Here is a 14,215-nt window from a genome sequence, read left to right as displayed (position 1 = left end):
AATTTTAAAGATCTGACTATTGACAGGAATAAACATCCAAACCGCTGGACCTGGTTGCCCCTCATGTAACGAGGATGGCCGGCCCATGGGCCACCTAAGTGTGAATTGGTTTAAGGTGTAGAAGCTGTTACGAGTGAGCGTTCCATCGTTGGTTGTGGATTCGCAACGTGAACGTCTTTTGTTTGTGACGTCATTTCCGCCCACCTCTGCTTGCTCTGTTTAACTCCCAAGCCGGGTGATGCCAGTATTGGGCCGGCAGTCATAAGATAAGTATCTCCTCTCCTATTGTATATTTCTAGTGGTATAACGTGTTAACCTTGCTCGACTTTTAAGAACGCCAAGTATTATATAGTGTTTTATATGTGAGACTCTGGGTAGTCACATTTTAGAGTTCAACAGTAAATAACTTACTTGTTTATGAGTTGCGTGTGTTGGATAACCACGTTGTTCATGGTAGTTTCTAGACTAAATAAGTGTTTAGTCTATACAGTACTTTGATGTTCATTATTTTGTCACTCGGTTGAGTCGTTTATTTGATCAGATTTAGTTTGTATTTGCTTATTTTTGGACATACTGATATATTTGTTTTATTGTTTGTTTGTTAATATATTCTGTAATTAAATTTACTCCATGTATTTCAATATACCCCATAGTAATGAGGTGATGAGTTTGGTGGGATCTATTCCTTGGATATATAATACAAAGATAAGTTGAATTTGTAATTGTTACACCCTAAGAGGCCTAGGGTCATAACAAAATTGGCGACCTTGCCAGGATAGATCCCTTTATCACTCATTAACTATTGGGAATATTTAGATACAGTATTGATATTCTTTATTGTTTAATCATGGCTACTTTTGATGTTGAGGAGTTTGTTGAGAATCCATCCATGAATATGTTGAAAGAGTGTTCTACGAAAGGATGATTGGATGAGACTTGCTGATACATATGAAATTGAGTATCAACATAGTCAAAGGAAGTCTGTGATTCAAAATGCAGTTCTAACTGAACTTGTGAATGAAGAGGACTACCGAAGGGGGCACTGACTTTGCATGCATTTGACCCCAGGGAAGCTGTAGAGATAAGAAAACTAGAATTGGAGCATGGAAGGCAAGAACGAGAAAAAGATAAGTTGCATGAGTTGGCTTAGAAGGAAAGGGAAAGAGAGAGTGAAAGGCAGCATGAATTAGCGTTAGCACAGGTTAGCAGTAGAAGACAAGACTTACAGGCATAGTCTTTAGAATCTGAGACAAAATTGTTTGATGTGACAAAACATTTGAGACTTATGCCTGCTTTTAACGAGGAGGATCCAGAAGCGTTTTTCATGCAGTTTGAGAAAATTGCAAAGTCTTTTCAGTGGCCTGAAGAGTCATGGATTGCTATGATTCAAAGTGTGCTCACTGGCTCAGCTCGTTCAGCATTTCTGTCTTTGTCAAGTGAAGTTTGTCGTAGTTATAAGTTAGTGAAAGAAGAAATTCTTAAGGAATATGAACTCATTCCTGAAACATATAGAGTGAAATTTAGGACTATGAGAAAGATTGATGTACAGTCGTATATAGAATTTGTTTATTCATTGAGTAAAATGTGTGGAAGGTGGATAAAGTCTAGCAAGGTAGAAACTGTAGGTTATGTATCTATGCTACTGTGCCGAGTAGCATTTATATATGTAATTACGTGGCAACACTGCACGTGTTATGTGGCAACATTGCCCCGAGGCTGCCATATGGCAAGGCAGTCTCAGTCTGACTCTGTGGGCCGTGCATGGCACACGCTAGTCACCAATTGTATTTCTTCTATCCGTTAATAAATGGACTTCAGTGTTACCCGGTGTTTCCCTACCCATCACTGCCTTCTTCAGGGAACATTTGGAACCTTCATGGTGCAGTGAGTAGGATCTGTGGACTTACAAGTGTGTGAACAATGGACAGTTAGCCGGCGATGTGCGACTGTCAGCGATGTGCGCGTCGACTCTTAGTGTGTTGTGTTGTGTTGCGTTGTGTTTCGCTGCGACGTGCAGTGTTGCCCCGTCACAGTGCGTTTTAGTGACGGTGGCAGTGTTAGTGTCAGTGTATTAGTGTGTCTAGAGCTGAGAGTTGAGCATTGGCCTGTCTTTTGTGGTACCCACAGAGCACGCAGGCGTACACCCTTCTCGTGTGACATCCAGGGAGACACTGATGATCTTGCCTCCGCGGCGGCCACCACGATCTGCTCTCTGAGACACACACACACACACGCACGCACTCATGGACAAAACAGTGCACTCTATGCGTTATTTCTGCGCTGTTTATGTCATATATATGTGGTTCGAGCTGATGAGGCGCCACTTTATATACTAAACAGCGCAATTCAAGCATACTAAGATGGGCGGTAAGAAGGGACAACGTCAAGATGGGAGACACGACTCCCCACCACCTTCTCCTCTACCAGGCATAGATGGAGCTTCTGCGCCCACCGCCCCTCATCCTTCACCTACAACGACGGACATTGCCACAATTCTGAGGTGGATGGACGACAGGGATGAGAGACGCAGAAAAATGGAACTTCAGAGGGAGGAGATACGAAGAGAGGAGGAAAAGGCGCGTTTTGATGCAATATTGGCGACCCTGGCGCTAACCCACCCTCCCTCACTCGCAGGTATCGCGCACCAAGGCGCCAGTACCCTCCCTCCTCCACCACACCAGCGTCCTCCAGGCACTCTTGCTACTCCAACAGCTCCCAAGGCATCTGTTCAACCCCCACCCGCCCTCTCACCAGACGTCACGTTTCAGCTTTTTCGTGAGTGGAGGCGGCGGTGGACAGATTACTCCACGATGGTGGACCTTGACAGCATGCCTCCAAACAAACAGCTCATCCAACTGCGGATGTGTTTGTCGCTGGAGACCCAGAGAGTTTTGGAGCACACGTTACAAGTGCCTCCCGATTCTAACTCTTCAGTGACGGATGTGCTCGACCTTTTGCAGGAGCACGTTAAGGGTCGGAATAACGAGGCTTTGCGTCGCCGCGCCTTCACCAGCTGCAAGCAGGCGGAGAATGAATCCTTTGACGACTTTTTTGTACGTTTGAAGAGTTTGTCGGAGGAGATCGACGTCTGCAAGGCGCACAGCCAGGAATATGAGGAAGCCTGGATCAAGCACGGGATCTTGACAGGTGTCAGGCAAGAAGAGTTGGTGCAGCGACTCATCCCCCTGGACGCTTCCTCCACACTCCAGGTGGTAGTGACTGAATGTCGGTCATACGAGGCCACCAAGTCCGCCACCTCTGCCTTACGGGCCCCACCTGCTGTGAGAGCTATCTCACAATACAAGAAGGGTAAGAAGGTGGCCAACAACGTGAAGGCTGCTGCACGTTCTTCCACGCCTCCGCCTAGTGCTTCCTGTGGCAGCTGTGGAAAGCAGCATGGCCCCAAGATATGCCCGGCCGCCGACGCACCGTGTCGTGGATGTGACCGTAAGGGCCACTGGTCTAACACAGACAGGTGCCCTGCACGAGGCTACAAGTGTCAGGCCTGCGGTCGCTATGGACACTACGACAAGTGCTGCCGCTAACCCAAGCCCAAAAGCCAGAGACGAGGAGGAAAGCAGCGCACTTCCCTCGGGGTGGTTCGCACGCAGCCCCCTTCAAATGGCCCACGCAGCCCCAAGCAGCAGCTGAGTCACATCAGGAGGGTGGAATCAACCACACGCCCCAGGGCTACCCCTTCCCCTACCATCCGCGTCGCCGTCACACACGGTGATGTGTTGGGTCACATCGAGGTGATACCGGACACCGGCGCTGATACTACGGTGATAGGCCTGAAGCACCTCCAGAAACTGGGCCTCACCAAACGCGACCTGGGACCACCGCCGCAGCTGCAGTACTACAATGCGGATGGTTCCCAGATGCCGGACGCTGTGGGCTCCTTTCAAGCGGAGATCACCTACGGTGACAGGTCGTGTCACGGATGGATCGATGTGCAGCCTACTCTCGCTACACCCTTGTTGTCGTGGGAGCAATGCAAGGAGTTAGGCGTGGTGCCTAGAGACTTTCCCGAGCAGATCCCAGCTGCTCGGTACACCGCCAGCAGGGTGTGTGAATCAACTAGCGACGTGCCTGGCACTGCCGCACAGAGCTGCCCAGAACCCGTGTCCACTCCCACCCACACAGGACGCTCACCCTCTCCGCTCTTGCGTTCCTGCACACGCCAAGGCCTTTGCGAAGGAGTGGCAGACCAGAGCCGAGAGCTGTGACCGCCGCGCCGCTACACGTGCCCAGGACTCCAAGGCTCGGTATGACAACCGTGCCCGCCCTCTTCAGCCGCTGAAGATTGGTGCCCTTGTCCGCGTCCAGGACCCGACGACGACACGTTGGGACAAGGTGGGCATAGTGATGGGCGTCGGCCGGTCGCGGGACTACAAGGTCAGGATGCCGAGCGGCCGCGTCTGGTGGAGGAACCGCCGCTTCCTCCGGCCAGTCCCACCCCCTGCTGCTGGCCCCCTGACCGAGGACGAGTCCCCTACACCTCACGAGGATCCGCCCCACAGTGCACCTCGACGCTCGGAGCGACTTAGGACTAAGAAGTCCGCTCAAGACAAAGACTATGAGCGTGAGGGGGGGAGGGAGATGTAGGTTATGTATCTAAGCTACTGTGCCAAGTAGCAACCCTGTACATAAGCTACTGTGCCGAGTAGCATTTATATATGTAATTACGTGGCAACACTGCACGTGTTATGTGGCAACATTGCCCCGAGGCTGCCATATGGCAAGGCAGTCTCAGTCTGACTCTGTGGGCCGTGCATGGCACACGCTAGTCACCAATTGTATTTCTCCTATCCGTTAATAAATGGACTTCAGTGTTACCCGGTGTTTCCCTACCCATCACTGCCTTCTTTAGGGAACACTTGGAACCTTCAGAAACGTTTGAGGAACTTGTTTAGTTGGTTATTTTAGAACAGTTCAAACGAGCCACTCCAAGAGATATACAATTGTACTTAGGAGAGAGAGATATTAGTAATGTTCATAAAGCTGCTGCATTAGCTGATAGCTATGCCCTTACTCATAAAATGCATCCTGTTAAATCTCAAAATCATTCAGGTGGAAAGGGTTTTGTAACCAAGGAAAAGGGTGGTAGGCAGGATAGTAGTACTGCTTCTAGTAAAGTAAATTTTCGTGGAAACTCAGGTGAGCTTTCCAAGACATATGCCAAGACTAAAGCATTTGTCTGTTTTTACTGTAAGAAACCAGGTCATGTGATTGCAAATTGCCCTAAATTGGAAGCAGAAGGAAGAGCCAGTGCTCTCATTCGAACCTCTGGAGAAGTTTGACAAAACTTTAGTGAGAAATCGCCCAAAGGAGGATTCTTTTGAACCTTTCATGTTTGATGGTTCAGTTGCAGTCGAAGAATCAGGTGATCAGTACCCTGCAAAGATTTTGCGTGACACTGGTGCTTTCCACAGTATTCTGTTGAAAGGATCTGTTCCTTGCGTGGAAGATTCCTATACTGGAGAGCATTTGGTGCTTAAGGGTATCGGTGGAGTGATCACTGTTCCTTTGTGTTTGTTGTTTTTGAGAACTTCACTTGTGACTGGTTGGGTGACTATTGGTGTTCAAGATTCTCTTCCTGTGACAGGGGTTACTTTTTTGCTGGGTAATGATATTGCAAGAGCCAGCGTAGTGCCAGATCCTGTGGTATCTTCGACTCCTACAGTGGAGAATAATACTGGTTTAATTGAAGAAGAATACCCTGATTTATTTCCTTTATGTACAGTTACAAGGAGCCAGACTCTTCGGAATAAGGTACAGACCGTTCCTTCAGTTGACCCTAAGCTTTGTATTGCTGATAGTAATACACCTGGCAATAATGAAAATTCATTAGGGTATTGAGAATCTGTTTGACAGTCAGGATGATTCATTTGATAGTGACATTGGTGGGAGAGATGTGAGTGAAGCTAAAGATTCAGTTAACATTCATTCCCCAAAATCTGAAGCTGATCTCTCTTCTGGTGACAACATTACCATTCAAAAAATACCTGTCACTAGGGAAAAACTAATATATGATCAGCAGAGTGACTCCGAATTATCTGAACTATGTAGGAAGGCTGTGGATATGGAAGAAGCGGCTCGCTTGCCTGTTTGTTACTACATGGATTCAGGGTTACTTATGAGGAAGTTCAGATCTGTATCTGATCCTGCTGATGAGTGGAATGTTGTGCATCCGGTTGTGATTCCCAATTGTCACAGGGGAGAAATCTTGAAATTAGCACACGACTTTTTGAGAGGTCATTTAGGAGTTAGGAAAACATACAAGAGGATTTTGTCGCATTTTTACTGGCCTGGAACGAAAGGTAATGTTGCCAGATACTGTAGAACTTGTCATGAATGTCAGATGGCTGGTAAACCGAATCAGGTCATAAAACCTGCTCCCCTAAAACCCATTCCTATGGTAGATGAGCCATTTAGCTGGGTTATAATTGATTGTGTAGGTCAGTGGTTCTCAACCTTTTTCACTCCATTCCCCCCTTGAGGAATTTTCAACATCCTCGTGGCCTCCTTCATTTTTCTCCCAAACCCCCCCACAAATAATGTTGAAAAATAAAATGCAGGTTGACAATCATAATTATCTTATATTTTGATAGACTTACATGATTTACATAACTGACGTCACTAGACTAGAGCGACTACTAGACAAGCCTCACAGCAAACTTGAATTTGGTTGGGAAAAAGTTCATATGACCTATGCGTATTTTGTCACAGCTCGATGGGAAGGCTGACATTGTTTCCTTTCAGTCAGGTGACTGATCCGAGGTTGTGTCACTGACAATGCACATCTCATGTCCGGGTCCACATCCAGTCGGTTCCGGCTTTTACTCTTTATATGTAGAAAGGTGGAGAAACCAGATTCGCATAAATAGGTAGTTGAAAAAGGCAAGAGGACTCGAAGTCCAATCTCGCTAACTTTTGGATATGACTGATACATTGAGCACCAGAATACAGTCAGATATCTTTGGCAGCAGAATCATTCTTGAGATCAAGAAATTCGTCCTGAACATCATTGGGAATGGTAGCAATATCATGAGTGCCAGAGAAAGGATTCCTCACCTATTTCCCATCTTCCTCCTCGAATTCTGGGAAATACTTTTTGAGCTCACTTTCCAAGGATTTCAGGTGCTGAGTGATTTCAGTTTTGAGTCATGGGTCAAGCAGATGATCTTCATTCTCATCAAGAACAGTTGAAAGATTCTCAAACATGGCAACATTTCCTGCAATGATTTTCCTTTGCCAATTCTGGAGCTTGGCAAGAAATGCACGAAGACAATCCATGAGGTGAAACACATTTCTGTCCTTGCCCTGCAGCTTGAGATTCAGCCTGTTTAGCAGCTCAAATATATCTGCTAAATATGCAAGATGTGGCTCCCACAACACTTCATTGAAGTGACTTAATAGGTCATCTTTCCCTTGCACTTCCAGGCACAACTTAAGCTCTCCCCGAAGTTCAAACACTCGATTCACAACATTGCCCTTGGAAATCCAGCGCACTTTGGAGTAAAAGAGGAGGGCTTCATGCTCTGAATCCATGTCTCTACAAAGGTTCTGGAAAAAGCAAGAGTTCAGATCTAAAGCTTTCACAAAGTTGACACATTTGACCACTGCCTCCAGGATCTTGCAAAGTTCATCAGGGAGGGTTTTCGACGCCAGTGCAAAATGATGGATCATACAATGGATCCCCTTGGCATTCGGAGCTACTTCCTTGACACGCTTCTGAAACCCCGATTTTGATCCCAGCTGATCCTGTTAGCTGTGAAGAAAGAAGACAGCTTTTCCATCACACCTACAGCTGTTGTGGTAGTCTCAAGCTGTGTACAGAACAGATATTCCTCCTTGACGTCACACAAGAAAACATACCTAACAAACACGAGTAGCTGTGCACAAGAACTCACGTCCGTTGACTCATCCAGCTGTATTGCAAACATACCAGTTGAAGATAATTTGATCTGTATCACTTTTTCCTTTATGTCATCTGACATTTCATTAATTCTCCGTTTCACTGTATGGTTTGACAATGAAATTGTTGAATTTTACGTTTACTTGCCTCTCCAAGAACCCGTTTGACTATTTTTCGAGCACATGGCTTAATTAAAGTTTCACCAATTGTATGGGGCTTCTTTTGCTTTGCTATTTCGAGGGAAACCTCGTATGATGCCTCAACTACACTTACGGTCTGTTGTTGGAAGGCACCACTCTCGCCCAGTTTCTGTTTTCCCAAACTCCGTTCATGGCGCCTGAAGAAATCGGTGTCTCTCTCCGCATACTGTGGATTGATCGTCATCAGATGATGCTTCAGCTTACTAGGCCTTATAGAATCGTTCCCCAGCACTTTGAAGCACAGCACAGGATTGTATAAGTAAAGAATGAGTATGAACAACAATGGCACCAATAAATAAGGAAATAATTAATAAAGGAAGTGTACAAATATTTCACCTACGTAAAGCAGCGACCACATGAATTATGAAAAAATAAGTAACCAATTACGGAGTATATTATGCTTGAGTCAAGCTCAAACACAATATATGGTTCAGAGACAATCACTCCACTGTTTTCGTGATGGTATCCCAGGCCAGACTAAGATCATTCGGTCCTATCACCACTTGCAAAGGGATGACACACGGACACGTACTGAACAAGTCAGTTCAGCAGTTCGGTCCAGCGCCTGTCACACAGACAGGGACTGGACCTGTGAAATCTTAAATAATCCATAAAAAAAAAAAAAAAATAGCACCAGAGTCTGTAAATATTAAAATTGTATTGTCGTTATGATTAAACAAAATGACAAAAAAAGAATGAAAATTCTCTTCTGCCAAGTCAAAATAAGTAATACAAGTTTTGTTTAATTCAGATTCCCAACATTATTTGGAAACGTACAATTTATAACAGCTCGCCGTGGCTCCCCTAAATTCTTGCCATGGCTCCCTTGGGGGCCATGGCCCCCAGGTTGAGAACCACTGGTGTAGGTCTTCTCCCAAAAACTCGATGTGGCCACCAACATTTGTTAACAATCATGTGTACTACCACCAGGTACCCAGAGGCTATACCATTGCAAAACATCAAAGCAAAGAGTGTGGTAAAGGCTGTGACTAACTTCTTCACTAAATATGGCATTCCTAGAGTTGTTCAGTCGGATCAGGGTACTAATTTCACTTCTTTCCTTTTCCAGCAGGTGATGAATGAATTGGGTATTAAGCAATACTTAGCTTCTGCGTACCACCCTCAAACCCAAGGTGCCCTAGAGAGATTCCATCAGACTTTTAAATCTATGCTTAGAAAATACTGTATGGAGTCTGATAAGTATTGGGATGAAGGAGTGCCACTTATGTTGTTTGCCATAAGAGAGAGTCCCCAAGATTCCCTAGGGTTCAGTCCCTTTGAAATGATTTTTGGTCATGCTGTAAGAGGTCTTATGACTGTGTTGAAGGAAAATTGGATAAGTAATGAGATAAAAGTCCCTTTGTCAGTGTATGTAGAGAAGTTTAAAGAGAAACTGAAGAGAGTAGGTGAGATTGCTCGTGAAAATCTGTCAGAAGTACAGGAGAAAATGAAAAAGCAATATGATGAGCATTGTCAAGCTAGAGAATTTAAGCCTGGAGATACCCCTGTATAGAAATCCCCTTCAAGCTAAATATGAGGGTCCATTCACTATAGTTAAGAAATTAAATGACCTCAACTATGTCATAGCGACTCCAGACAAGAGAAAATTGGAGAGTTTGACTCATATCAACAGGTTAAAACCGTATTTTGGTAGGAGTGAAGTGGTTTGTTCGGTAACAGGAGGAGAGGAGGTGGTTCCAAGTGGATATCCCATAAATATCTATAATTCCAGTATATTGTGTGACCCTACCTTTAAAGTATTCCATCTTTCACAACAACAGTCTCAGGATGTGGTGCAACTGCTGCAGGAGTTCAAGCCACTCTTCGACGATGTGCCACGCCAGTGTTCTATGCTGGAGCACAACCTAGTTCTGCTGCCTGGAACATCTCCCATCAAGCAAGCACCCTACCGAATGAGCCCTGATAAGCGGGAGAAGCTGAAGCAGGAGGTGGAGTATCTGCTGGAACATGACATAGTGGAGAGGAGCAGTAGTGCATGGGCGTCACCCTGTGTGCTGGTGCCTAAACCCGACGGAAGTGTCCGCATGTGTACTGACTACAGGAAGGTCAACCTGGTGACACGTGCTGATGCATATCCATTGCTGCGCATCGACGACATCATCGGTAGTGTGGGTCGAGCATCATTTGTCACCAAGCTGGATCTTCTCAAAGGCTACTACCAAATCAAACTCGGAAGCAGCAAAGCAGATTTCAGCTTTTGTCACTGCGGAGGGGCTGTGGCAATACAAAGTTATGCCCTTCGGCCTCAAAGGAGCATCAGCAACATATCAGCGAGCAATGTATATAGTGACATCAGGCCTGCCTGGAGTGTACGCCCATCTAGATGATCTGGTCGTCGTCGGTGACACATGGGTACAACACATTGGCCGACTCCGTGAACTCTTCAATCGTCTAGCAGAGTTCAACTTCACCGTAAACCTACTCAAGAGTGAATTCGGACATGCCACCTTAATCTTCCTTGGTCATGTCATTGGACAAGGGAAAATTGCTCCAATTGATGCCAAGGTTGCCGATATTCTCAGTCTACCCGCACCTCACAATCGAAAGGCTCTCAGAAGATTTCTCTGGATGGCTGGATTCTACAGGCGGTTTTGTCAAAATTTTGCCATTGTGGTCACTCCCATGACAGATTTGGTCAGCCCAAAAAGAAAGTTTGTGTGGACTGATGAATACCAGACAGCATTCGAAAAGGTTCGTGGGTTGTTGGCAATGGCTCCTGTACTGCAACTCCCAGATTTTAAGAAACAGTTTGTGATACAATCGGATGCGTGTGACACAGGAGTTGGTGCAAAGAGGAAAAGATGGAATATTGCACCCGAACTGCTATTTCTCGGTCAAACTGAAAAAGCATCAATGTGGATATGCCACATTGAGTCTCCCAATTAAAAGATTCATTCTCTAACCACTTCAGGAGATCTGCGTCCTCCGTTTTCTATGTCGCATTACCGGAAAAACTCAGGTATTCCTAAATTCCGCAAAGAGTGTTCATGCATTTGAATTGGTAAGAGAACACCCTTGCTTTGCATCAACTTAGAGATGTCTTGTCACGGTCGTAATGACGGCTAGCCTGTTAAAGCCTGATAATTCATATTACGCTCCACGCCCACAAAACCTGTAAACCTTTCGAGTCTCCCAGTGGAAACATCCTCCGTTTTCTCTGTATCATTGACGTCGGTCATAGAGATGCCGTATTTGTTGTCCGAGACTTGTAAGCTCTTTTCACCTATGAATATCATAGACCCTGATACTCATAGTGAAATTGTTGTAAGGATGTTAATTATGGAATTGTACTAAGAATAACACGGTTCCCCAGACTAATCCATGGTTGAGAATATAATAAAACAGAGTATACATCAGCAAGGTAAGGACATATAAATTCAGAAAATATAATATACATTATATGAAAAGAAATATAAGACTTGGAAACTATAAGAAGAGAAATATCAGAATTACTTATATAAGAATATAAGCAAGAATACAAGGTATATATAGACAAAGAATTGAAGAATAATAACAGAAAGGAATATCTGGATGATAAAATATGAAGTAAAGGAAATCCGCTCATTACACTACAACACAATGTCCGTGATTGGCATACATGCAAAACATCGCTTTGTAACATATATAATGAAAACAATCCAGATATAATACTGATAAGAGCACACGGCGAACCCGAGAAAAACAAAATCAAAATATTTAACTACGACACCCACCAATCGAACAAAAGTGGAAAAAAACATGATGGAGTTGCCGTTGCGGTGAAAAAGGGTATCAAGCACATACTAATAGACAACCTTAACAGCGAATTCCTTGCCATTAAAGTACAGACAACACAGGGCGAAATAATAATCGCAACAACATACCTATCCCCAAGAAGACCATCCCTCCCTATTGAAGACCTACTGAAACTAACAAATTATAATATTCCAATGTACATCCTGGGAGATTTCAATGCAAGACACCGCATTTTTAGCAACGGCAACAATAACCAGAACGTATAATCAACACTGGCAGACTACTTCACCTGGGCCCGCACTTCACCACCTGGATGGGACTGTAGTGGCTCCTCTCCCCTACAACTCCCAACTGAGCTCCGGCCGCGCGCCGACCAGCCAATCAGCGTACAGCGAACGAACGAAAAATGCTAGTGACAGGGGGGAAGGAGGTTCAGGGGAAGGATAAAGGGAGGATAGAAGTGAATTTTAGAAGGAGAGAACAGGTGCAGTGGCTAAACACCGCTTGCGTGAGGGGGTAGGCAATATGCCCTGAGGGTGCAACAATCATAATCAGGACGAGGCAGAGGGAGGGCGGGAGCAGGTCCGGGCAAGCAAAGGGCCAACGCGGGTGCTCTGGTTGTCGTCTTAGCCTAGGCAGTGTTGGCAAAGCGGAGGAAGAACCGCCCCGCCACGGCGGCGGCGCAAGCCGAGAAGCGCAGGTGGACGGACGCACAGGCAACACACGATCAAAGTAACAGAGAAGGTGAAAACATGGAAATTTAGCTAGTCGTAGGGTTGTTTGGAGAAAGATGAAGGTAAAGTCTTTGAGCTATGTCAAAGAGGAACAGAGCGAGTTGGAGGAAGGGTTTTGAATCTTTGAGCTTGAAATGTCAAAGTATTCATAGTAAGGAAGGATGAGCGTATCGTAGGAGAGTTTTTAGTAATAGCAGCAGACAGATTTGAGCTTTTTTGTCAAATTATGAACGGAGACGAGAATGAGATATAGGCTGAATGGTTTCAGTCTTGAGTTAGGTCGATTTTATTGAGAATTGGATGTCACAGACGTTGGGTATGTTTTGATTTGGTTCTGAGAGTTGTGGGTCTTTCAGCTATGTCAGAGAGAAATGGAGAGAGTTGGAGGAAGAGTTTTGAATCTTTGAGCTTGAAATGTCAAAGTATTCGTAGTAAGGAAGGATGAGTGTATCGTAGGAGAGTTATTTAGTAATAGCAGGGGACAGATTTGAGCTTTGTCAAATTGTGAACGGAGATGAGAGTGAGATATAGGTTGTTTGGTTTCAGTCTTGAGTTAGGTCGATTTTGTTGACAGTGGCTGGTATAGAGGTTGGGTATGTTTGATTTGGTTTTGGAGAGTTGTAGTGTTATGAGAGGCTTTGTCTGGCGGAGATTGGTTGTGGGAGGGGGGAGTTTGTGTTTGGGGATTGGCGGGGGTGGCGGTTGTATGTTGATTTGAGGTGAATTAGAATTGCTTAAGGGGGGGTTGTTGTGTGAGTGTGTATGTGTTTGCGTGGAAATGTAGTAAGGGGAGAGGGAGGTGTGGATAATAAAAGGTGTCAGGTATGGTTCGGTTGTCGGGAGGAGGGGAGGAGAGGAGAGGAGAGGGGAGGAGGAGAGGAGAGGGGCTGGAGGTTGTTGGGTTAATTTATAGTATGGTAGGATTTCTTTAGGGTGATATGATTTGTGTTGCTAATGAATAGTTGTATTGAGTCATACGTTTTTTTTTTTTTTTAGGAGGGTCGAAGGGCTTGTTAGAAAGGTCGGGTATATTAAGTTTTTTCTTTTGGGAGGATGAAGTGTTGATTAGTGATTGGATAGTGAGTTAGCTTTTTTTTTTTTTTTTTTTTTTTTTTTTGGAGGGATTGTATAAGATTGGGTGGGTTAAGTTTTTTCTTGGGAGGATAGTAGGTTTGTTAGTGGTTGGCAGAGTTGGGTTAATTATTGCTTTTTTCTTTCCTTGGCTGAACTTCTGCAATTGTGTGGTAGGCTCTTGCAGGTATTGTGAGTTCCAGGTCCCATTCTTGAGGGAGGGGTTTGTGTAGAGACAATGCACCCTCCTGACCTATTGGCTAAGGAGGCGTTCATGTCATCTGTATGTTGGTACCATTCTTGTTAGGTAACCTCTCCGACCTTATTGGCTAAGGAGGAGGTGCCCATGTCAACAGTGTTGGTAATCTCTTGAGGAGAGAGGGCTTGTACAGGTACTGTGCACCTCTCCCCGACCTTATTATTCAAGGGAGGCGTTCATGTCATCTGTATGTTGGTACCATTCTTTGTTAGGTACACCTCTCCGACCTTATTGGCTAAGGGAGGTGCCCATAAAACAGTGTTAGTAATATTCTGAG

At 45.1% G+C, this 14,215-nt stretch overlaps 1 protein-coding gene across 1 annotated transcript; it reads right to left on the bottom strand.

Annotated features, from left to right (window-relative positions):
* Positions 1–7,164: 7,164 nt before the first annotated feature.
* LOC121871989 (SCAN domain-containing protein 3-like) lies at positions 7,165–8,302 on the bottom strand. Its single transcript, XM_042374609.1, has 2 exons — positions 8,066–8,302; positions 7,165–7,764 (listed from the first exon to the last, which is right to left on the bottom strand). The coding sequence occupies exons 1-2, from the start codon at positions 8,300–8,302 to the stop codon at positions 7,165–7,167; spliced, it is 837 nt and encodes a 278-aa protein (XP_042230543.1).
* Between the last annotated feature and the right edge of the window lie 5,913 nt (positions 8,303–14,215).

This window comes from Homarus americanus, unplaced genomic scaffold (genome assembly GCF_018991925.1).
Source record: "Homarus americanus isolate GMGI-L3 unplaced genomic scaffold, GMGI_Hamer_2.0 scaffold51476, whole genome shotgun sequence".
Taxonomy (NCBI): domain Eukaryota; kingdom Metazoa; phylum Arthropoda; class Malacostraca; order Decapoda; family Nephropidae; genus Homarus; species Homarus americanus.
Note: the sequence above shows the minus strand (reverse complement) of the source record. Positions and strands in the feature narration are given on the sequence as shown.